This window comes from Myxine glutinosa, chromosome 11 (assembly GCF_964187855.1).
Source record: "Myxine glutinosa chromosome 11, kmMyxGlut1.1, whole genome shotgun sequence".
Lineage (NCBI taxonomy): Eukaryota > Metazoa > Chordata > Myxini > Myxiniformes > Myxinidae > Myxine > Myxine glutinosa.
The window spans coordinates 64,272,402-64,297,585 of NC_136271.1; the positions used below are offsets into that span (position 1 = coordinate 64,272,402).

At 44.0% G+C, this 25,184-nt stretch overlaps 1 protein-coding gene across 2 annotated transcripts in view; it reads left to right on the forward strand.

Annotated features, from left to right (window-relative positions):
• Nucleotides 1-2,510: 2,510 nt before the first annotated feature.
• The window catches only part of MTHFD1 (methylenetetrahydrofolate dehydrogenase, cyclohydrolase and formyltetrahydrofolate synthetase 1), a 92,575-nt gene continuing 69,901 nt past the window's right edge, over nt 2,511-25,184 (forward strand). Inside the window, exon 1 of one of the 2 annotated variants that reach the window (XM_068101831.2) lies at nt 2,511-2,679. In XM_068101831.2, the coding sequence (XP_067957932.1) occupies nt 2,642-2,679 (38 nt within the window). In that variant the 5' untranslated portion in view covers nt 2,511-2,641. Of the gene's footprint in view, nt 2,680-16,861; nt 17,315-25,184 lie in introns of those variants that run through there. The other variant, XM_068101830.2, reaches the window with a different exon arrangement.

A 25,184-nucleotide genomic window follows, 5' to 3' on the forward strand; every position in this document is an offset into this window, starting at 1 on the left:
CCGAGGTGAGCACACCGATGGGCGTGTCCTGAAGGCCGGCGGCTTGATCGCTAGAGGCGCTATAAAGGCGCGCACGCAAGAAGCGAGTCAGAGTCAGTCATTAGAGTCGGTGGTCAGTTGGTTGCGTTGGTTGCGGTGAGGAGTCGGTGGTGGTGGTCAGTGGTTGCGTTGGTTGCGGTGAGGAGTCGGTGGTGAGGAGTGAGTGGACCAAGAAAGAGTTGAGGGTTTGGACACCAACGAGTCAGACAAGTCCTGGGAAAGCACGCGACGTCCACAGCAGCCACAACAGCAGCTTGGGGCCTGAACGGCGGTTTTGAGCAAGGCCGTGAAGGAACGGCGGCTGCTAAACGCGCCGATCGTGCTGCAGGACCCCCTTGGACCTTCCTCTCCCTCCAGCCATCCACCTCCTGCCTTTCCACCCTTCTTGTGTACGTGAGTTTGTTTTGTTTGTTCTGTCCCTGGGTTAATTAAGTCTGTATAAGCTAGTATTTGCACTGTGTCACCTGCGTCTTATGTGTTGTAAATAAACTTGATTGCTCCTTTTTGCTTGTGTGTGTACAATAAATCCAGTTACTCTTCTGTCCGTCTTCTCGTTTTATTCCTTTTCCTCTTTGCATTTCGTCGTTTTAGAGTTTTCCAGATTGGGCAGCTGCGGTGCGATACGGTCAACGTCGGGTGGAATCGGGCCAATTGGGGATCCTGTAACGGTCGCGGTTGGACCATCCGCTCGGCCCATCATAACATCTAAACCGCGATCAGTAACAATATATATATATATATATATATATATATATATATAATATATATATATACATATATATATATACATATATACAGTATATATATATATATATATATATATATATATATATATATATATATATATATATATATATATATATATATATAAATATATATATATATATATATATATAACTGTAAGAAATAGTAGAAACTCCAAAGTACGAGCAGGGCGTCTCATTTGTATTGAATAAATAATCGTTAGATTAAATAAGACGCGGACGTAGCTTCAGGACGTCGATCTTTAATTTAAATTTAAAATTAAAGATCGACGTCCTGAAGCTACGTCCGCGTCTTATTTAATCTAACGATTATATATACTAGGGCATGCCCGTACTATATATATATCTAATATATATCGTATCGTATCGTATATCGTATCGTATCGTATCGTATCGTATAGATATCGTATATCGTATAGATAGATACGTATATATATATATATATATATATATATATATATATATATATATATATATATATATATATATATAGATAGATAGATAGATAGATATATAGATAGATAGATATATATATAGATAGATAGATATATAAGCGTTTTATGAAAATTAATTGACTAGGTGAGGGCGAGACTACCGGAAGTAAGCTGTAACACGTGCCCTTTTGTGGTTTGTTTTCAACGTATCCGATCACGTGACTGTTGTCGCGAAGGGTGCACTAACCGGAAGTCACGTAGTTGCGCGGGCGCCAATTAAACCAAACATGATTTTCTGTGTTTGTGGCACTTTAAACATCTCCACAAGACTCCTTCGATAAGTTTCTCATTAACCCTCTATACACTTTTTTGTATTACGAACAAAAGAAAAAAACGAGGGACGCAAAGTAGATGAAATATTTTAGCCTCATTACTCATTAGCACTGACGTATTACTATTCATAGTATTATATACGTCCGTGCTCATTAGGGCGAAAAGAACCATTGAAATATATATACATATAATTTGGCAACGCAGTTGCAAATTTATAGTTTTCGGGAGACACGTCATATGAATCAAAAGTTAAATAATATTATTCGTCCACTTGAAAGTTATTCTTTTATATGCTGTAAGTTATTTAAATAATTTGTGCCATTGCCTTTAATTGTGCGTATCGGTATTACGAGAATGCTTTTAAGGCCAGCATTAAGGCCTGCCTTTTTTATAATAAAATAAAAAAATATTTTATTTGTTTTATAAATAATATTTTATTTTAAAATTTAAATATGTATTTTATTTTAAAAAAATATTTTAAAAATATTTTATTTATCATAAAAAAGGTTAAAAAATCAAACATTTAAACAGCCTTGGACGTGCACCTTGACCCCACGGCCAAGCCACACCGTCTATCAAGACTGTCCCATTAGCATGCACATGCACCTCAAACCAAAGGCTGAAGCACATGGTCATTCAAAACACATGCATCCTGATCACGAAGGGACGGACCCCTCCTCCATAGGAGTGAGTCCACCACCCCAGGATCACAGTGTTTCTCCTGTCAGGTAAGTATACGAGAATGACAATCTGTGGCGGTGTGTTGTTCAACGCGTTCCTTGGTATTATTACGAACGCCTATTTATTTTTCACCAAAGGAAATATAAACAAAAGGTAACCTGTATGAAGGATTTGAGAGTTCAAAGTGCCCAACATGTGATCTGGTATCACCCTCTAGAAATCCGGAAAAATAAAAACAACAACAACAACAACAACAACCAGAGCATGACGAAGAAGAAGATCCCCCAAACTCCCATTGTAAAAGCACGTGTTGTTTGTTAAGTTTGTGAAAGTTCATAGTGCAGTGTTTGGAATTATTGCCTCACACTTACTCCCCCTATCAGTATCACCATGCCTGCGACGTTGCTGCACGGCAAGACCGTCGCTGCGTGAGTGATTGTTGTTCACTTCGTTCGAAGATCGCCAATGATATTTGTTGGGGGTACTTGTGGTGCCGAGTTCTCCTCTACGTTAGATCCGTTTCGCGCCCATTCTATCGCAGCTATTGGCGTTTTAAAGTGGAGTGAAAACGCACTTGGCGGTTCTTTTCATGGCGAGAGTGTAACAATAACATCGAGCACCGTACGTGAACTCGGGTCACTCCTAGTCTATAACCGCTATGTTAGCCCTATGGGTGCACCTTGCTGTGTTTTTAAATGCAAGATCTACTACACTCTACTGTTCTTGTGCATCGACCCATTTTGAATATACCAGTCTGTGACTGTTTCTGTCTGTCTGGGCCGTAACTTTATTTTACCATTTTAGATTTAGTTATTAAATTTTCAATAAATATTTATTGTGAGAATATGGTGGACGCTGGTCATACTATTACTAACATATGCAATTTGGTGTCAGTCTGACCACGATACATTCCGGCGTTACTTATCCAATCTCAACCAAACCTGACAGGAGGACTAAGGGTCACACGATGGAGGTTGTAGCGACTTCATTTGTCCCCATCCCAAGGGGGTTTTCCGCCTTTGGCGAAATCCGAGTTGAGATGTATATCTATGTTAAGCTCTCTCATCGTGCACTTTTTCCAAGGCCGCTTTTAAAAACAAACGAAACTAGAACGGCACTCAGTACCTCCACCTGGATACCTCCAGATACCTGGATCAGAGCATACCTCCACCTGGTTGGCCATATCACTCAATGGTGAAGAATCACTTAAAACATTATACTAGCTGGATCCGGATCTTCACCAAAATGGAATCGATTCTTCCTTGTCACACACACAACCTGCTCAACAAGTTTCGTCGAGATCCGTCCATAACTTTTTGAGATATCCAGATATGTATCGTTTTGGCCCTATCTCCCAATGGTTAAGATCACTTTTAAAAATTCTAGTAGCCGGATCCGAATCAGGATCTTCACCAAAATCTAATCATTTCGTCCTTGTCACATATGCTACATCTTTGCCAAATTTCGTCCGAATCCATACACAACTTTTTGAGATATTTTGTTCACAAACGAACAGACAGACAGGGGTCAAAACATAACCTCCATCCACCATTGGTGGTGGAGGTAATGACACTTGTGTTGCATTTACATTTGCAAATTAATTGCATAATATAAATATTATTATAAAACAATTATGATAATATCCCCTCTCCCCAAGGGGTTTTTCCTCCTTGGACAAACACCGTCTTAACGTGAAAAAAATAGCTTATCGTGGGTCAAGCCTATCGGAAGTGAAAAATATTATAAACCACAAACATGTATGATAACAGTCGCTGCTGCTCTTTAACATGAAACTGAAATAAATCTGGAGGAATCCCTATGTCCTTGAGTGATTATATGCTTACTAGTGGGGTCACCCGTGGGAATCCCACGGGTATGGACGTGTGTGACATTTGGACGTCTTGATTTAGAATTTAGATGCTGCACATTAAATTTTACAAAATGGTTAAAATGGTGTAATGAACACAATTTATTTATTTCACATAATATGTGACCCCTCACTCCTCTCCACCCTCACGCCTCTCCAATGCCACTCCTCCTCACACTCCTCTCCAATACCTCCTCACACTCCTCTCCAATACCTCCTCACACTCCTCTCCAATACCTCCTCACACTCCTCTCCAATACCTCCTCACACTCCTCTCCAATACCTCCTCGCACTCCTCTCCAATACCTCCTCGCACTCCTCTCCAATACCTCCTCGCACTCCTCTCCAATACCTCCTCGCACTCCTCTCCAATACCTCCTCGCACTCCTCTCCAATACCTCCTCGCACTCCTCTCCAATACCTCCTCACACTCCTCTCCAATACCTCCTCACACTCCTCTCCAATACCTCCTCACACTCCTCTCCAACCCCTCACACTCCTCTCCAACCCCTCACACTCCTCTCCAGCTCCTCACACTCCTTTCCAACCCCTCGCACTCCTCTCCAACCCCTCACACTCCTCTACAACCCCTCACACTCCTCTCCAACCCCTCACACTCCTCTCCAACCATTCACACTCCTCTCCAATCCCTCACACTCCTCTCCCAACCCCTCACACTCCTCTCCAACCATTCACACTCCTCTCCAATCCCTCACTCCTCTCCAATCCCTCACACCCCTCTCCAATCCCTCACACTCCTCTCAAATCCTTCACACTCCTCTCAAATCCCTCACACTCCTCTTCAATTCCTCACACTCCTCTCCAATTGCGTCTCTCTCTCCTCTCCAATCGCTCCTCACTGTCCTCTCCAATCGCACCTCACTCTCCAACACCCTCCTCACACTCCTCTCCAATCCCTCACACTCCTCTCCAATCCCTCACACTCCTCTCCAATCCCTCACACTCATCCCTCACACTCCTCTCCAATCCCTCACACTCCTCTCCAATCCCTCACATGCCTCTCCAATCCCTCACACTCCTCTCCAATCCCTCACACTCCTCTCCAATACCGCCTTGCACTCCTCTCCAATACCCCTCACACTCCTCTACAACGCCTCTCACTCCTCGACAACCCCTCACACTCCTCTCCAAGCCCTCACACGCCTCTCCAATCCCTCACACTCCTCTCCAATCCCTCACATGCCTCTCCAATCGCGCCTCACTCTCCAACACCTCGTCACACTCCTCTCCAATCCCTCACACTCCTCTCCAATCCCTCACACTCCTCTCCAATCCCTCACACGCCTCTCCAATCCCTCACACTCCTCTCCAACCCCTCACACTCCTCTCCAATCCCTCACACTCCTCTCCAATCCCTCACACTCCTTTCCAATCCCTCACACACCTCTCCAATCCCTCACACTCCTCTCCAGTCCCTCACACTCCTCTCCAATCCCTCACACTCCTCTCCAATCCCTCACACTCCTCTCTAGCCCCTCACACTCGTCTTCAATTCCTCATACTCCCCTCCAATCACGCCTCACTCGCCTCTCCAATCGCGCCTCACTCGCCTCTCCAATCGCTCCTCACTCGCCTCTCCAATCGCTCCTCAACCGCCTCTCCAATCGCTCCTCACTCTCCAGCCCCTCACTCCTCTCTCTCCAACACCTCCTCACACTCCTCTCCAACACCTCCTCACACTCCTCTCCAATACCTCCTCACACTCCTGTCCAACACCTCCTCACACTCCCCTCCAATACCTCCTCACACTCCTCTCCAATACCTCCTCACACCCCCCTCCAATACCTCCTCACACTCCTCTCCAAAACCGCCTCACACTCCTCTCCAATACCGCCTCACACTCCTCTCCAATACCTCCTCACACTCCTCTCCAATACCTCCTCACACTCCTCTCCAAAACCTCCTCACACTCCTCTCCAAAACCTCCTCACACTCCTCTCCAAAACCTCCTAACACTCCTCTCCAATACCTCCTCACACTCCTCTCCAATACCTCCTCACACTCCTCTCCAATACCTCCTCGCACTCCTCTCCAATACCTCATCGCACTCCTCTCCAATACCTCATCGCACTCCTCTCCAATACCTTCTCACACTCCTCTCCAATACCGCCTTGCACTCCTCTCCAATACCCCTCACACTCCTCTACAACGCCTCTCACTCCTCGACAACCCCTCACACTCCTCTCCAAGCCCTCACACTCCTCTCCAAGCCCTCACACTCCTCTCCAAGCCCTCACACTCCTCTCCAATACCGCCTCGCACTCCTCTCCAATACCCCTCACACTCCTCTCCAACTCCTCACACTCCTCTCCAAGCCCTCACACTCCTCTCCAAGCCCTCACACTCCTCTCCAAGCCCTCACACTCCTCTCCAATACCTCACACTCCTCTCCAATACCTCCTCACACTCCTCTCCAATACCTCCTCACACTCCTCTCCAATACCTCCTCACACTCCTCTCCAATACTCCTCACACTCCTCTCCAATACCTCCTCACACTCCTCTCCAATACCTCCTCACACTCCTCTCCGCTCCAATCGGCCCTCACTCTCCGCTCCAATCGCTCCTCACTCTCCGCTCCAATCAGCCCTCACTCTCCGCTCCAATCAGCCCTCACTCTCCAACTCCTTGTTTCTCACTTTCCAACCCCTAGCTCCTCGCTCTCCAACCCCTCGTGGCTCGCGCCTCTCCAACCCTCCTCATCGTTGTTGCAGCAGCATTTTGTGCGGTTCTCCGGTCTCGTGCGGTCTCTGTGCGGTTCTTGCTACATCCTGTTCAAGTCTGCATTGACGTTCGTCGACGGACTCGTTCGCCCGTCTCATTCGTTTTCTTGCTACATCCTGTTCAAGTCTGCGTTCTTCATCGACCGTCGCATTCATTTTGGAAATGGAAGTTTCCACGCAGCGCATTAATTGTCACGATCCTCAAGAGGAAGTGCCTCGTAATTATCAAATGACAAATGGCAAGTAAATTACATTGTGAAAATTACAGATTTCAAATAAACCTATTTAAAGTGTATGCGCACATAACTAATTTAAAAAAACGAAGAAATATCTCTCGGTAATTTCCTGAAACATATTTTACTTCCGGATAATAATGTTGAATGAAATAAGAAAGAACGAAGATATATATGTCGTTTTTGTGCCGACTCTCATAAAAGGTAAAAGTAATATATCTTAACGGAAAAGAAAAAGCGAATTTTTAATATATGTCGACATTTTCCCCGAATGTTATTTTAGGCGGTGTATTTTCGTGTATCATCGTGGCGCGATTTTTATAAATATATCTCGGCAATTTCCCGTGTGTGCGTGAATGTTCTCAATTATTTCTGACACCGAGTCTAAAACCATCGATAAAAATTAAATCAGATGGTGAATTCGATATAAAATCGTGAGGGTGACTCTCAATGAATGGGCTTTAGTTTACAGGCCTTTGAGAAATCATTTCGTTCTATAAACGGAAACTTTCTTGGGATTCTCTTCCCGTTTTTTTTCAACCGAGTCTAACACTATGTTAGCGACTGTTAAAAATGAAATGATATATCGAATTCGAATTGAAATAAACCTGTGTGAGAGAGAAAGACAGCATGGGCCTAACTAAACAGGCCTCAAAGCCATTCGAGGTAATAAAATGGTGGATATTTGTTTACATGAAGCCTCTCCAAGAATGGGTGGAGCTACTCTCTCAACGGAGTAAGCCACACCCCCGGACAGACGGACAGAATCACCTTCGCCTATGATAATATAGATTATGTCCATCACAGACTAACAGACCAGAGCTTAGATCTACTGTCATCTATATTCCCCAAAGCAGATAATAATATGGCCTTTCCTCCAAATCCTGCAGGAAGTGGGTGAAGATATATATAAAAATTTACCATCTGTTTAACTGCTATTTTTGTTCAGTTTGAGTACTAAGCGGACATGGACAGTCTTTGTGTTTTGGGATTTATTTATTTGTATGGAGCCTGTGGCTGCTGGCTGCATCATTTCCTGGTAGTGTGGCCATGCCGCTGATGCATGCCCCATTACGAGCTAGCTGGTACTCGTTTTGCCAACCTCAAGTATGACCGGCTGAGTCAACCCACCTGGTGTTAATTCAACGACATGACAGGCTTGAACTCAAGACCCTATGTTCTTTAGCCGGCAACCTTTTTTTTTGTTTTTGTTTTTTTGTATACAAGATCGAGGCTCGTGAAAGAGCTAACATTAATCACACAAAAAGACAAACCGACACACAAAACACAAAAAACAAGGGACAAAAAACAAGGCAGACAAGATGGGGAGAGAGGGGGAAGGACACAAAAGAGAGGGGGAAGAGGGGGAAGGACACAAACACAACATTTGAGAGCAGGGACATCGGGAGGACTTTGGGGGAGGTGGGAGAGGAATAAAACATATGAACACTGCAAGGACTCTGGGGTGAATTACCGGGGGTAGAAAAGATCAAGGTTTTCGATGGGGGAAGATAAGAGATGGTGGTGAACAGCTGTTTTAAAGACCTGGAGGGAGGAGTGGGATTGAAGGGAGTGGGGGAGTTTGTTCCAGAGGCGGGAGAAAAGGGGAATGAAAGAGTGAAGGTGAGCAGAGAGCCTAGACTTTGGCAGTTTAACCGTAAGAGGGTTGCAGGCAGATCTTGTGTGACCTGAAGGAATATTGGGGGGACAGAGCACAGAGAGAGCTTGGGGAGCAAGGCCGGAGAGGAGTCGGTAGAAGACAGAAAGACCACCAACCTGCCTGCGGTGAGTGAGTGAAAGGCCCTCGGAGTTGACTACATCGCAGGAGATTCCAATGATTCTGAAAGCTTTGGCCTCGACAGCGTGAAGCCGAGCTGTGATGGTCACAAGGACCTAGAAGAAATTAGTAGAAAGCTGATTTTTTTGCACAGAGCTTCAGAATACCATGTGGATGCCCACAATATAAAGTCCCACGAGTCCCACCTTGTGGCAACAGCGTGAAACCTTAACCATGAAGCCAACACCAGGCTCATTTTTGTGATGCTTTCTCGCCATTTGCCATTTTGGAACCATTGGACTGCAACTGGTTAGTCTTTGTCCAGTCTGCCTTTGCTAACCTTATCTGTGTAATAAGTAAAATAACTATCACAATCATCAAGTAAAATAAACATTTGACATTGTTATTCTGTTTGTGGATTTTATCTTTCTCTTTCATGGGGACCTCCATCTCGAGCCTTAACCACATTTGATGCCTTTGTGAGGAAGGAACTTTGGATCGGAATGAAAACAGAACTACTACTTCTTGAGAATGATGTTCTTCGTGGAGTCGAAGTAAATTTCACGTTGGGCTGATTGAGCTTCCAAAATAGTTTTTATTTTCACTCCTTCACAGTTTAGACAAAGTCACAAGGTTTTGTTGATTCTTATTAAACAAGTTTGACTTTGATTACTGGCTGAGCATCGTTATCCAAGCATTCGCCTTTGAGAGTTTCTTACCCATAGCCTGTTACATTAACAGGAGGTGATGTGGTGTGTGGTTGTTTGAGTGTGCGATGGTACCACGTCAAGGTTTACTATAACTTTACTGCCTCATAAATGTGTTGACTGGTTTCTATTTGAAATGTGTTTATCCTTGTTTTGTAGTCCTGAGAGTAATGATAAGCTGTGTTGTCGGTAGCCCAGGAGCATTAGGTTCGGACCTAGAAGAAATTAGTGGAAAGCTGATTTTTCGCACAGAGCTTCAGAATACCATGTGGATGCCCACAATATAAAGTACCACGAGTCCCACCTTGTGGCATTTTCAAAATTCAAGATGGCCGCCGGTTGGATGGAAAATACATAAATATGGATAACTTCTGCCTAGAACCTCATAAAAGTGTACTTTTCGTGGCTAAATATATGTTTTAGCACACTAGGATTTCAATAGAATATATTTCAGTGACCTCAGATAATGATATGTAGATATAATCCAAGATGGCTGACAAAATTGCCGCTGCTGTAATGCAAAAAAACATCAAAATCATGATAAGTTTAATTTGCTATTATTTTATTTAATGCAAAATGTTTCACATTGTGACCACAAGGCCTGCAAGAGGTAAACAACACATGGAGATTTGACATTTAATTACAATACGACACAAAAGCAGACCAACTCTTTGATCCCAGTCATCCCAACCTGATTCTAGTGTTTTGGACAGTACCGTGTTAACTGAATGTCACTTTTCTTATTCCTGACTTAAACACTGTTATCACCCTCTAAATCAATGTCCCGAGAGTTTTTGCAATTATGGCCATTACACACAGTACACAAGAGGGTACACTCCAGACCAGACTTGTAGCAAGTGCATCGTTTTCCACACCCCGCCTTGCATCCACAAGATGTCATTTTCAGCACTTTCTCAGGGGCGACAGGCCTATCAGTCTCGATTGGAACAAGTAGTCCCTCTCTGTAGGACAAGTAGGACATCTTGAATTTTGAAAATGCCACAAGGTGGGACTCGTGGGACTTTGTACTGTGGGTATCCACATGACATTCTGGAGCTCTGTGCAAAAAAATCAGCTTTCTACTAATTTCTTCTAGGCTTCCCCTTCATTTTTGGTTAATGCTCCTGGGCTACGGTATCGGAGCCAGATCTAAGAAGATCTGGTTTCTCTCTTGTCTTTCTTTCTCATGACTTATGTGACCTTTGTTTGAGACCAAATGTAACAGTGAATTAACATGTAATGCCAATGGAGGCATATGTATCGACCCATTCCCATGAAATGATATTTATTCCACGTGTGATGTGCAAAGCGGGAGAAAGCAATTGGTTTACTTTGTCTGTCAGTCCATGATCGAGGAACTACTTGATTTCAATTTAATTATATATTTTGAATACTCGTACAGGAAATAGAAGTTTAGCAGTACTTTGGCTCTGAATTCGGCCAAATCGTACGGTGTATCGTCCTGAGCATGCATGTGCGCATTTGCTTCAGTCTGTCTGGCAGTCGAAAAAGAAAAAAATCATTGTAAACAGGAATTTTAGGTTTTAACGATGTCATTTAGTACAAAAAGAAACAGGCAGGAATAAGTAACTTAATGTGTTAAATCAGGTGGTGTAAAAGGCGTTGCATCAATGGCGGTTAAATTTACTTGCGAAAGAAAGTTTATTACTTGCAAAATCGAAGATATTTCAAGTATATTGGTCGGTTGCGTTTGTGGTTCTGTCTGTCTGTTTGTCACCGGCCTGCAGGTCACAATTTTCAACCGATCTTCACGAAACTTCGCCAAATGGTAGTGTTGGTCAAAAGCAAGAAGCCTAATGTTTTTGGGGTCAAAAGGTCAAAAGGTCAACATAGGCCAAAGGTCACCAAACTTTGCTAAATTTCTAAAATCCTCAATTTTCATCCGATTGACATGAAATTTGAAGAGGACTTGCATATCTGGTCACTGAATTCAACCACCAAGTATATTTGAGGTCAACATAGGCCAAAAGGTCAACATAGGCCAAATTTCTAAACTCTTCAATTTTCATCCGATTGACATGACATTTGAAGAGGACTTGCATATCTGGTCAAATAATTCAACCACCAAGTATTTTTGAGGTCAACATCAGCCAAAAGGTCAACATAGGCCAAATTTCTAAAATCCTCAATTTTCATCCAATTGACTTGAAATTTGAAGAGGACTTGCATATGTGGTCACTGAATTTAACCACCAAGTATATTTGAGGTCGACATAGGCCAAAAGGTCAACATAGGCCACATTTCTAAAATCCGCAATTTTCATTCAATTGACTTGAAATTTGAAGAGGACTTGCGTATCTGGTCACTGAATTCAACCACAAATTATATTTTAGGTAAACATAGGTCAAAAGGTCAACATAGGCCGAATTTCTAAAATCACCAATTTTCATTTGATTGACTTGAAATTCTAAGAGGATTTACATATATGGTCACTGAATTCAACCACCAACTATTTTTGAGGTCAACATAGGCCAAGTTTTTAAAATCCTCAATTTTCATCTGATTGACTTGAAAATTGAACAGCATTTGTCCATCGAGTCATTAAATAGGGAAACTAACTATTTTTGGGGTCAAAAGGTCAACTCGAGGTCAACCTTCCAGAATCTTCATTTTTCATCTGAAAAATCATCACTTTTCTTCCTATTGACCCGAGCTTTGATCAAGATTGTCAATTTTAATCTTGGTTGTAATGGACAATTTGCTGTATCAATGGAATTTTTCTTTTTTCTTCTGGGCGGGGGGCGGATTTTGCAAGTATAGTGCTCCGCATGACGTCTTCTTGTTTATTTATTTATTTATTTATTTTCTACAGCCTTTAACACTTCCATTTATTGTCCCCCGTCGCACAGCGTAGCGAAAGAGGGACTATGGCTTTCCCCTCCGTCCGTGTGTCCGTGCGTGCGTGTTTGCGTGCGTGCGGGCGTGCGTGCGTAAGCGAAGGACCGCATTCGAATTTGGTGTGTGGGTGCAATCCACGTCAAAATCCAAGATGGCCGCCGCCATGTATGTCTGATGCCATGTATGTCTTAACCTTGTGAGATGAATATCTTGAAAAATAAGCGAAGTACCAACTTCTAATCTGGTGTGTGGGTGTATCTCGGCGTAAGGAAGAACACTATTGAAAATTGGGTCGCCACGTCAAAATCCAAGATGGCCGCCGCCATGTATGTCTGAACCTTGTGAGATGAATATCTTGAAAACTAAGCGAAGTACCAACTTCTAATTTGGTGTGTGGGTGTATCTCGGCATAAGGAAGAACGCTATTGTAAATTGGGTCGCCACGTCAGAATCCAAGATGGCCGCCGCCATGTATGTCTGAACCTTGTGAGCGGAATATCTTGAAAAATACGTGAGGTACCAACTTCTAATCTGGTGTGTGGGTGTATCTAGGCATACGGAAGAACGCTATTGAAATGTGGGTGGCCACATCAAAATCCAAGATGGCCGCCTCCATGTATGTCTGAACCTTGTGAGCGAAATATCATATCATAGCATGTTTTCTGCGTCTTCCACTTTGTCAACCCCGCATCACTTCACCGATGGGGGACCTAGGCGTAACGCTTGTCTCAATTAAATTAAAAATTTTGAACACTAGAATACAAATTGCCTTGTTCATACTTCCAAAAACCTTCAGTTTAGCAGTACTTTGGCAGAATAGTGTGCAGTCTCGAGGAATTCAATTTTCCACTCAAGGACAGAGCAGCGTCGATGTTCAGCCAAAATGGCGGCGCCCAGCGATGCACCTTCTGATCAGAGGAACAATACACATGGTCAAGTTCCCATGCTTCCTGGTTGTTGGTCCTATTTTCATTCTTTATCTTGCAAGAGATTATATTTTTCGGGGCTGTCAAACCGACTACCAGAAGTTCCACGTCTTAGTTTCAAACAATGTGGTATTAACCCTTCATATGCCCTTTTTCTCAAGACTGCATGGAGTCGAGTGTTCTATGAACTCTCTCGTTTTTGGTTGTAATAAATGGTTAATGAAACGGTCTGAGCTGGAGATTTTGAAACACTCGACCTCATTTGTAGAATGGTGAGGGTTGTTCACATTTGGCCTTGATTTTCCCCACCAAACTGTAGCTAATTGTTTATGAATCATAAAATCGATGTTTTTTGTTTTGTTTTTGTTTTTCACTTTTTTGTCTTTTATTTAATTTCAGCACAGGCATTAAATCGGGGAAACGTGCTTTGGGATCATATTTGTTGCCAACATTACAGAAATACAAATTACATGAAAAATTATTAGTCTCCACTCTAATTGCCCCACATTTTGGAAACAAAGGTCCAGCACACGTTTGACCCACCATTAATGGTTTTGTGCACAAGGACACTCGTTGCGGTGGAATTGTGCCCTGATCGTTCCTTTCTTTTGGTTCCATTTAATAGTTATTATAGTTTCTCTGACTATGATATCTGACTGATTATAGGGTTTATGGACTGGCTCGTTGGTCTAGGCTCCAGGGGTATGATTCTTGCTTTGGGTGCGAGAGGTCCCGGATGAGCCCATTTTTTTCTATCGTTGGCTCGAGTATGCAAAGTCAGCGATTCGAACACCAACTGAGTTTTGCCAAAGATTTTGAAATGGTACGTGCTGCTTCCTTTCTTAACACTCGGCATTTTAAAGGATCAAGCATATCGAGCATATCAAGCCTGATGTCGGTACCCATTGTGCAGGCTTGATGGGCCTAATGGCCTCCTCCTGCATTGAGGTTTTTTGAAAATGAACTCTTTTATATTAGGTTCATGCCAAAATAATTTTATTTTGAGGTTTTCCCTCGCTAAACACCATAAATAGTTGGTTTGTTATTCCCAAGCGTTGGTCAAACTGAATGTGAACACATAACTTTTGTTGTATATTTGACTTCACTTGCAATTCTACACTGACATTTGTGAATAAGTCTAGGCCCTAGAGGAATGCGGCTGGCAGGATGGGCTAGGGCAGTGGTTCTTCAACTATGGAAGGGGGAGGGGAGTTGGGGAGGGGAGTGGGGAAGGGGAGTGGGGGAGGCGTGCCCCAGGGCGAGGCATAAAAGAGGGGGCGGGGGGCGAGGGGTCTGTTGTAAATGCTGGCATGAAGGGCTTACTATGCACAAAGCTTTACACACAAACTATGTATGTGTATATATGAATAAATAAGTGTGTGTGTGTTTGTGTGTGCCTACTCATTTTCCCGTGTATCAAAGTCATCTTAGCTGCTTCTTTACTGTTTCAGGAGGGCTGAGGTTCTTTAACCTGTAGAGTTGGGATGATTTTTTTTTAGGTTTAGAAAGATTTTTTTTTCCACCTAGCTATGTGGGTTAAGCTTTAAAACTGTAAATGTAATCTCCAGGTAGGTCTGTTTTATTACCTGCGTGCCACCGAAGGTGGAAGGTTATGTTTTCATCACTGTCTGTCTGTTTGTCTGTGGCCGTTCTAATTTTTATTGTGATATGAAATGCAAGTAAAAAGAGCCGGTATAATCCATTTCATTAATGAGTACCTGCTTGTGCTACCTGAGAAGATCTTCTTCATTGTTTTGCACATCAGCTGGTTGCATATGGATTATTAAATAAAATTGTAAGTGGAGGATGTCTTTGTTTTGTTCTTGTATTGATTTCACAATTAATGAAATGTAATAATGTTCATTGCACTTAAACATCGGGGGTGTGGTGGGGTGTGGTGTTGGGTCAGAGATAGGCTCGTAAGAGGTGGCGTGTGGGGAGGGGAGGGGGCAAAAAAAATGTTAAGGAACCACTGCTCTCGGGCTCGAACCTAGAGCAGTGTTTCTCAAACGGTGGGTCGTGACCCCAAATGGGGGCCGTGAGTGGGTTTCCATGGGGGTCGCGAGCTGTCTGCGCTAAGTCGTTACACAAGTCCTAGTGTTGTTCCCAACGACATGTCTGATGTGACCTTGCATGCTCAAGTTTGATAGTGATCAAAACAAAAGCCAGAAACAGGCTGATCAATATCAAGAGCGATCTACGGTGTTCGCCGAGTAAGAATATGAAATGAATGAATGATCGTTTTAAGGCCATTTTCCCCGCTAGAGCAGGGGTTAGCCTTGTGGGCCCCATGACAATCGTGGTTCCCTGTTTGAGGCAATGTTTCTTTTTTATGGCCGGATGCCCTTCCTGGCGACAACCCTTAGTCGCCTCTTACGATGCGTAGGGATACGGTGTACCTATTCTAAACCGGGGTACACACCGGGATCATTCATCCCAGCAAGTTGGTACTCAATTTGCCGACCTCGGAAAGATGACAGACTGAGTCAACCCCCCTGGTGTTAATTTAGCGATCGACCGGGATTCGAACCCAGGATCCTAGGATCCCAAGCCGGCACCCTAACCGCTAAGCCAACACCAGGCTGTTCGCCGAGTAAGACTAGTCCCCAAATTGATGGGTGTGCTTAAAGGAAATAAAAATGGCCCAGGTTTCAGTCTTTGTGTTGCTCCTGTCGTCAAGGTTGGCATGAATTGGCCCAGCCAAGTTTTCCCCACCTGGGTTTAAACCCCCTCACACTTGAAGAAACCCTGTATTTCCCCAGTAAAGTGGGATTTTTAAAAATCCACATTCCTGCCTTTAAAAAAAATCCCTTTTCGGGGATAACAGGTGGTCACGGCGACCAAATACCAGGCCAGGTGGGTCGTCTGGTAAATCCAGGCGGTAAACACTGCCCTAGAGTAAGGGACATTCTTCTCTAAGCTCGCCTGGATTCAAATCTCGACCCAGCTGTAAACTATCATGCTGGAGTTTTTCTCAGATGGAAGTTAATCCAGAGGACCGGTCTTTGGGCATGATCAGTGTTAATGGGGGTTAAATATACCGTGATGTCTTTCGTGAAGAGGAGGTGAGTTATCGCCGGTTACACAGGAAAAATCTAAATTCTTACCCAAATCACCTTCACTCAAACACCAGTCCTGATAGGCCAGTTCTACAAAGACTTGGAGTGGAACCATTACCGCAGCCTATCCTACATTTAAATTTTGACTTCTGGGTATTTATTTTTTGGGCTTGTGCCGACTGTTTTTCATTTCGACTGAAAAGTGCAATCGTTGGCTGAACACTGCTGGCGTGGTGATTATATGGCAGCTTGTTTTTATTCGACTAGGGTCTGGTTTGAGGCGGAGGTGCTTCTGATTGACGTTGCCATGTTGGAATGTGGTTGAGGTTACCACAGTGGTGGCGCTTTGCACCGCTGAGCAAAGTTTGCTCCGTTGCACAACACATCGGTGAATGTAGTTATTATTACTTTTGACACATGACGCCTTGACTAGAGTTTCAGGCCTCTTGTTAAAGCTTGCCTATGCATGCGCATTATGGTTTATTAGTACATTTTGACTTATCCTCCCGTAGCTCCAACTCTCCATCTTCCTTTTAAATTTTAAACACGTGGACCTGCCTGCAAACTGTCACATATGAGCAGCCTGGATAATCAAGTTTGGCTTCTTGGATAGTCCTCCCCGCCCTCAGTCCCTCCTCCACCCCCTTTCATTCCTTCTGCCTTCCTCCCCCAAAAGGGAGCCCTACTCGATCAATCCCTGCCGTCTAACGCCATCCTCTTCACTCGTTCCTAAAATTCTGTCTCGTTCATGGACGGCCATGTCGCTGGCGCAATCTGGCGGCTTGATTTGGCCGGGATTCCGGCTCGTCACGAGCAACTTTCTGGGATTCTACCCGAGGAAGTTTGGCACAGAAACCAGAGGGAGGGCAACTTTACTGCGTTCCGTTGCAGCGTATGGATATTCCCTTTGCTTTCTGGCATACAACGTTGCTACTTTATTCCACTTAGAGCAGTTTGTATGGTTTCACTGTTTACCGTTAAATCATTTGGTTTTTACTTGGTGCTATAGTTTACCTCTCCTTAAATAATAGGGATTTTGGCTTTTAGTAATCATAATACAGATGCAGCTTTGCTCTTTTTTTCTTTTTCCTTTTTCCTGTTTCAAGGTTTATGCTGAATTGGACTTTGATAATGACTTTATTGTCTGACAGGATGGTGCAGAGGCAACACAATTACCTTTTCGCTGTGTAATCTGGGTTCAATTTCCTTCTGACTTTAAACTGTTGCGTTAGTGCTTCACAGGCAGCAAATTGTGACGTAGGTACCTCAGATGGATGGTGAGCTCTGTGTCCCATCTGTTAGCGGATGTTAGATATGGCAAAGTCTGTTTTGCAAAGAGTTGCAGTAATTGATGGTATCCTGAATAAGTTACAAATCCCTCCCCTCAACCTCCACTCGGGAGACAAAGGGAACCCCCCCCCACCCCCCCAATGTAATCCTTGCCGTAACACTGATTTGGCAACACTGACTCTGCCTTTGGGTAGCACACAAAAGTGAGAGAGTGAGAGTGTGATACAGAGGCACACAGAGACAAATGTATGACATGCATTTTCTAACCTCACCTGTTCCTGAAGAGTTGCAAGAGGCTGTTGTAGTGTCTGTCCGTTCGCCACATCCGGTGTTTGAAAGGGGTTGCAAATATAAATTCCCCAGCGAGGCACGTAACACAGGGTAGGATAAAACAGTCTCCAGAAGGCAGTAGTTTGCAAGCAAGACAAGTGAGAAACAAAAGAGTTGTGTGCAGCCAACCTGGATTTTGGAAGTTTAACCATGAAGTACTGGAAGAATGCATCCATCCTGTAGTTGCTGGAGAGGGTTGAGAGGGAGCAGAAGGTGCTAGACCGGATGAGGTGTGGTTAAAAAAAGAATACACAGTGAGGAAACCGACTTGCCTGTGATGTGAGATTAACACACATTGTGTTTCGGCCTCATTGTGGGAGATTCCAATTTTTATGGCTTTGATCCCATATATAATCCAGGAGAAATGCAGGGGTGCCAGCCCATAGCAGAGACCAGTACTCCATTGAGTTACAGATAAAGGCCGCTGAGACGGGCAGTAACATCTACATAACTACATGTGTTTTTCTTTTGTTATCCCAATGCTTTAAAAATTAAACGAGTGGATATTGTAATCTGCTCTTTCTGTCTGTCCATCCGTCCATCACACAATCTCCTCCTAAATGGTTGGGCAGAAATTCACCAAACTTGCTAGTTATGATCACCATGTATGCAGATTAACATTTTTTGGGGCCCTAGGCATAAAAAATATTTACACCCAAAACATCCTCCAAAAAAACATGAATGCATGAAAATGCATTAACACATCGACTCGATTCAATGTTACACCGAGTTATAACGCATACACGAGGTACATTAACTTGTCAGTTTTGCCAAACATGTCTTTGTCACAACATCGTGTAGCACCTTCAAGCTGATTGATAATGCTGCTCTACAAGCTGATTGTTAGGTTATTGGTAATAGAATACACTTGCAAAGCGGTGTGTTCAGTTAGCAAGTTTTGTATTTTATTTGTTTTTATGCCTCTGCCGACAAAGTTGCCGGAGGGATTATGTTTTTGGGTTGTCCGTCTGTCCATCCGTACGAGCGAAACCTCGTTTTTCTCAGCAACCGTATGTCCGATTGAGACGAAACTTTCAGGGTAGGAGTGACATCCATGCAGAATGTTTTATGATAATTGTGAGATCATAGGTCACATGGTATGGCAGCCATCTTGGATCAAAAGCAAATAATTAAAAAATTATTTATCGGAAACCACTGAATGGAAAAATTTGAAACTTGGCACATTGTCAAGTACTCCCAATGGGGAACAAAAGCATGTTAATTATGACATTTTAGGAGTTGCGGAAGGCGAGAAGACGAGGCCATTTCATAGGGTTCGAAGCTCGTTTATTCGTACAGAAATCTCCAGCACACTGATCGCGAACGGAAGTCGTACAGCTTTTATAAAGCCAAAACCCTCTTCAGAGGGCGTGGCTCCAACAACAGCGCGTGCGTCACGTCCACACAACAACAGGCCCGTGCACGTGGATTATGACCAAAGAAGGTAACCGCCACATGCAAATAAGGTAACTGCGACATGCGAATAAGTTAACTGCGACATGCGAATAAGTTAACCGCGACATGCGAATAAGGTAACCGCTACATGCGCCCCCCCCCAGAATGCACTCTCATGGGCATGTACGTAGTTCGCAGGCGCGCTCGGCAGTGCCGAGAAGGCTCGAGCAGTGCTCGGCCTCGGTACGTGCGAAAAAACGCCGCCGTGGGGTTGAGCCGACCAAGGGGCTGGTCATGGCCTCGGGGGAGGCTGCCGAGGTTCCTCGCGGGCCTCCCAAGGTTTCAGAGTAGGAGTAGTAGTTGCGCGAGTTGCGAGCAGCAGTGCGCCTGAAGGTAACGAAGCAGCCGTGCCGCCAACGTCAGTGCGCGCGCAAGAGATGAGCAGCAGTTCCACCCACATCTCGTAACTGCGTTCCTTCGGAGGGTCCTGGAGGAGGCTAGCCCCTCTGGTCGTAGAGGAGGAGCCGAGCGCGGTGCGCGAACCACATGGCCGCTCGTCGTTTCCAAAACTTTGGCAGTTCGATCGAAACTGCGTTTGAAACTGCGCCCGAATCCGTTCGGGAGAAGCCGGGGTCACCAGTTTAGGTGGCTTCCCTGGCCAGGGCGCGCTTGCCGTGTTCGTTTGCAGCCCCCGAATCCGTTCGGGGGCAGCCGGGGTCACCAGTTTAGGAGTTGCGGAAGGCGAGAAGACGAGGCCATTTCGTAGGGTTCGAAGCTCGTTTATTCGTACAGAAATCTCCAGCACACTGATCGCGAACGGAAGTCATACAGCTTTTATAAAGCCAAAACCCTCTTCGGAGGGCGTGGCTCCAACAACCGCGCGTGCGTCACGTCCACACAACCAAAAGCCTCACAGGCCCGTGCACGTGGATTATGACCAAATAAGGTAACCGCTACATGCAAATAAGGTAACCGCCACATGCGAATAAGTTAACCGCGACATGCGAATAAGTTAACCGCGACATGCGAATAAGGTAACTGCTACAACATCATAGGTGAAGTGGTATACCAGCCAAAAATGTTTTAATCAAATTCTTTGTCCTAAAAATCTGAAATTGCATGCGCATGATCTATGACCCATTTGTATTGAAATATTAAATTTATGACATCATTGGTCACATGGTTTGGCAGCCATATTGGATTGAAGGAAAATATTAAATAATTCTATCTCTGTAACCTCTCACCCTATCGATGCGAAATTTTACAAATATCTAAACAATGTTGCATATAGTTTGAAAATGATGATGTCATAGGTCACGTGGTTTGGCAGCCATCTTGGATAGAAAAAACAAACCTTATCCGATCAACACGAAACTTCACAAATGTACCCTACCCATACATATGCAGATGTGATGGCATCTACCTGTTGTGGGACTATGTGGAGGCATATTGGCAACACAGTTGCATTGTTCTAGTTTTATTTATTTTATACATAGATGAGGCTCAAGGAAGAGCTAAAACTCTCTTGTCGAGAGCTCACCAAGTGGCTTTAGCACTCCAACAAAACCGTTGATCAGGAATGGTTGGCTTGGCAAGCGATAGCAAACTACTTGGTAACTGAGCACACCACAGATGAGCTAGACAGACCAAGGACCCTTTTCTGATTCTGCCGCTTGTGTAATGAGAAAAGTTAATTTTGGGTGATTTTCAACCCTTTTCGCCTTTTGTTATCTCCACCAACGAAGGTGGATGGAAGTTATTTTTTCACCCATCAGTCTATCTCTGTCTGGCTGTTTGTCTGTTTGTGAACAGGATATCTCAAAGCGTTGTGCATGGATTCAGACGAAATTTGGTGGACAGGTTGGGTGTGTGACAAGGATGAAATGATTAGATTTTGGTGAAGATTCTGATCCGGCGATTAGAATTTATAAAGTGATTCTTTGATTCTTCACCATTGGGAGATATGGCCAAAAACGATATATAGCAGGATATCTAAAAAATTTGTGGATGGATTTGGACGAAACTTGGTGGAGAGGTTGGGTGTGTGACAAGGATGAAATGATTGCTTTCGGCGAATATCCAAATCTGGATCGGGATACAATAATTTTGAAGTTTTAAAGTAAATTTCCACCATTGGGAGATCGGGCCAAAAATGATATATAGCACGATATCCCAAAAAGTTATGGACGAGTTATGAATAAACTTGGTGGAGGAGTTGGTTCGGTGACAAAAATAAGCCGATTCAATTTCAGTTCAGGTCTGAATCCAGATCCGGCTTATCAGTGGGATACAAAACGTAAACTGTTCAACCTGGTGGAGGTACGCGCTCTACCGAGTGCCGTTCTAGTTAACCTGCGCTTGCGAAGCGAAAAGCTGGGTTAAGCATTCAGGTAAGTACGTGTGCCATGTGCTGTACATGTGCTGTGTCTGCATTTTAAAAATTCATTTTCTCGCCAACCATTGGTCCGATTGACACAAAATTTTACCATAGAAGCGCCTCTGCCTGTATAATTTTTTTACTCATAACTATAACGTCATAGGTCACGTGGTACGGACGCCATCTTGGAAAAACGTTACACCTCTATATCTCCCAAACCACTCCATGGAAAAAAATTGAAAAATGGCTCATTGTAAAGAACTCCATATCGTCACCTTCGTGCCATTCTTGCTCAAGTCAAAAAAAGCGTTTACGACATAATCACAAAAACGTTTTTTTTTTCAACCATCTGGATCAATACTGAATTTAAATTCTGTTAAGTGAAGAAAACCGAGATTATCATTGCATGCAATTGTAGAGAAACATGTAACTAAGCTAAATTTATAAATAACAGAGATTATAAATCACCGTGAGCAATTTTGGCGTGAGCAATTTTGGCTTGGGCAATTATGGCATGGAGAAGTGCTAGAGACAATATTGCTCACGGTTCTACCTAAATGCTGACGACCCTTTGGAACGGATAATCAAGAAATGAATTTTTATGATACATTGACTTTGTTTTCATTTATACACTAGTTTTTTTTAGGTCATCGTGAGCAGTGTTCTAGGCCCTGTGCTTTTTCTGGTCTTCATCGATGATCTCTCTGACTCTCTTGAAAATCCTCTCTATCTCTTTGCTGATGACTCCACTCTCTGCCGCTTCATTCCTCATCCCTCAGATCGGCACTCTGCAGCCTCCTCACTCTCTGCAGACCTGGACAAAATCACAGACTGGGCAAACAAGTGGAACATGTCTTTCAATCCTGACAAATCTCACACTCTTACGATGTCTCTCCCAAAAGACCGACTGGACAACCCTCCCATCTACTTTCTGAATAATCCTCTCCAAGAAGTTCTGTCACTCAAGCTTTTGGGTCTCACTATCTGCCATGATCTTTCCTGGGAAAACCACATTTCCAAGCTGGCCTCCAAAGCCAGTCGCCGACTGGGCATCCTCCGTCGTGCGAAGTCCTTCCTTGGCACACCTGAGCTCCTCACCACATACAAGGCTTTCATCCGCAGCTCAATGGAGTACTGCTGTCCCCTCTGGGCTGGTGCTCCTGCCTCACACCGAGCTCGTCTTCACGCTGTTGAAACCAAAGCGTTCAGAATCAATGGAATCTCCCGCGATGACGCTATCTCCGAGGGCCTTTCACTTACTCACCGTAGGCAGGTTGGTGGTCTTTCCGTCTTCTACCGACTCCTCTCCGGCCTTGCTCCCCCAGCTCTCTCTGGGCTCTGTCCCCCAAATATTCCTACAGGTCGCACAAGATCTGCCTGCAACCCTCTGATGGTTAAACTGCCGAAATCTCGGCTCTCTGCTCACCTTCACTCCTTCATTCCTCTTTTCTCCCGCCTCTGGAACAAACTCCCTCACTCTCTTCAATCCCACTCCTCCCTCCAGGTCTTTAAAACGGCTGTTCACCACCATCTCTTATCTTCCCCAATCCAAAACCTTGATCTTTTCTACCCCCGCTAATTTCACCCCAAATCCACTTTTTTGAGGTGACTTTTGACTTCTTTCCTGGAAGGCCTTGGTGTCCTTGCGTTTTATACCTATCCTGCCTCCCCCCAGGCCCTCTCCTTCCCACACATCTCCCGATGTCCCTGCTCTCAAATGTTGTGTTTGTGTGCTTCCTCCCCTTCTCTCCCCATCTTGTCGACCGCTCCCCATTTTATATACTTTGTTTGCTTGTTTGTTTGATTTGTTTGATAAATGTTAGCTCTTTCACGAGCCTCGACTCTGTATCCAAAAAAAATAAAAAATAAATCTCCTTCCGGAGATAGGTCACTAATAATGCCGGTCTTGATGTCCGTCCGTCCGTCCCCACTTTTTTCAACTAGGGTTATAGAGATGGGTTAGGGTTCGTTTAATTTAATGGGAGGAGTCATTATTTCGGTAATATACGATGAGCGGAAATGGCACGGAGTTGAACAAACACATTTTTTTCGGCGAAAAAAAAAACGTGTATAGACATTCTACTATGAATTGACAGTAACTAAACACAATAACCAATCGCCAGATAACAAAATGTCCTTTTCAATAAAATTCGACTTGAGCAAGAATGGCACGTAGGTGACGATATGGAGAATAGGTGTTGACTGTTGTTAACCCTTTGAGTACGGATGACGTCCAGTGCTGCAACCCGCGAAAAAGGTTTGTGTACGGATGACGTTACTACACGTCATGGACTATACCTATAAATAGATCGTCAGTACGTGCTTGCATTCCCGTACCAGAATGCCAAATTAATCCCATACCGGGGGTATTTTTATCCAAAAAAATCCCGTACTCAAAGGGTTAACGATGACGTCATTGGTGCCATAATTATGGCATAATTCGACAGGGACAACGCTTAGTCTGATCAGTTTGAAATGTATTGAGCGTGATCTATGCAACAATTATATTCGAGAATATAAATTCATATATTCCCGGTTCATGCCCCGGATGGGACTTGGGGTCACAGGGGACAAAACATTAAAAAAAATTTAACTCAAAATTTGATATTGGGTCATTCTTGGTGGAACTTTTTGCCATCTATACTCCATCCATTCCTCCCTCCTTAACCCCTTTCCCCGCCGTGCAGTGAGGGATGGGCTTTTGCAATCGCTCGTGTGTGTGTGTGTGTGTGTGTGTGTGTGTGTGTGTGTGTGTGTGTGTGTGTGTGTGTGTGTGTGTGTGTGTGTGTGTGTGTGTGTGTGTGTGTGTGTGTGTCTGTGTCTGTCTGTCTGTCTGTCCAGGCCATAACCATTTTTTTTATAATTCGAGCTTTCGTCACATTTTCAACCAACCTTATTAATAACCTACAAATAACCCTTATTAGCCCCTATGCAGGGCGTCAAGCACGAGATGCCCCTTTTTTATTTATTTATTTACCATTGAGCGTGTGTGTCCAGGCCATTTGCGTACCAATTGTGCTTTTGCCATCAAATCTTCAACAAACCTTTATTCTGAGGATATGAAGAACACAAATTAATAAAACTAGGGCATTGCCCGTACGTGGGTGCCCGTTCCTTGCCAAAAAAAAAAAAAAACTCTACCCGTACGCTCTACCCCGCCCGTACGCCCGTAAACAAAAAAAACAACGCTCTTCGCTTCCGCCCTTCGCTCTGACTGAATTGGGAGAAATAATGCGCATAAGAAATCGAATTACGTACCGTAATGGCGGTCAGCTCGTAACGCGCTCAGCTCCGCTCGTCTCACATCGGCCACGCCTACGCAACAAAGCGTTCTGTGATTGGCTGCCGGAAGTGAAGTCGTCACTGTCCG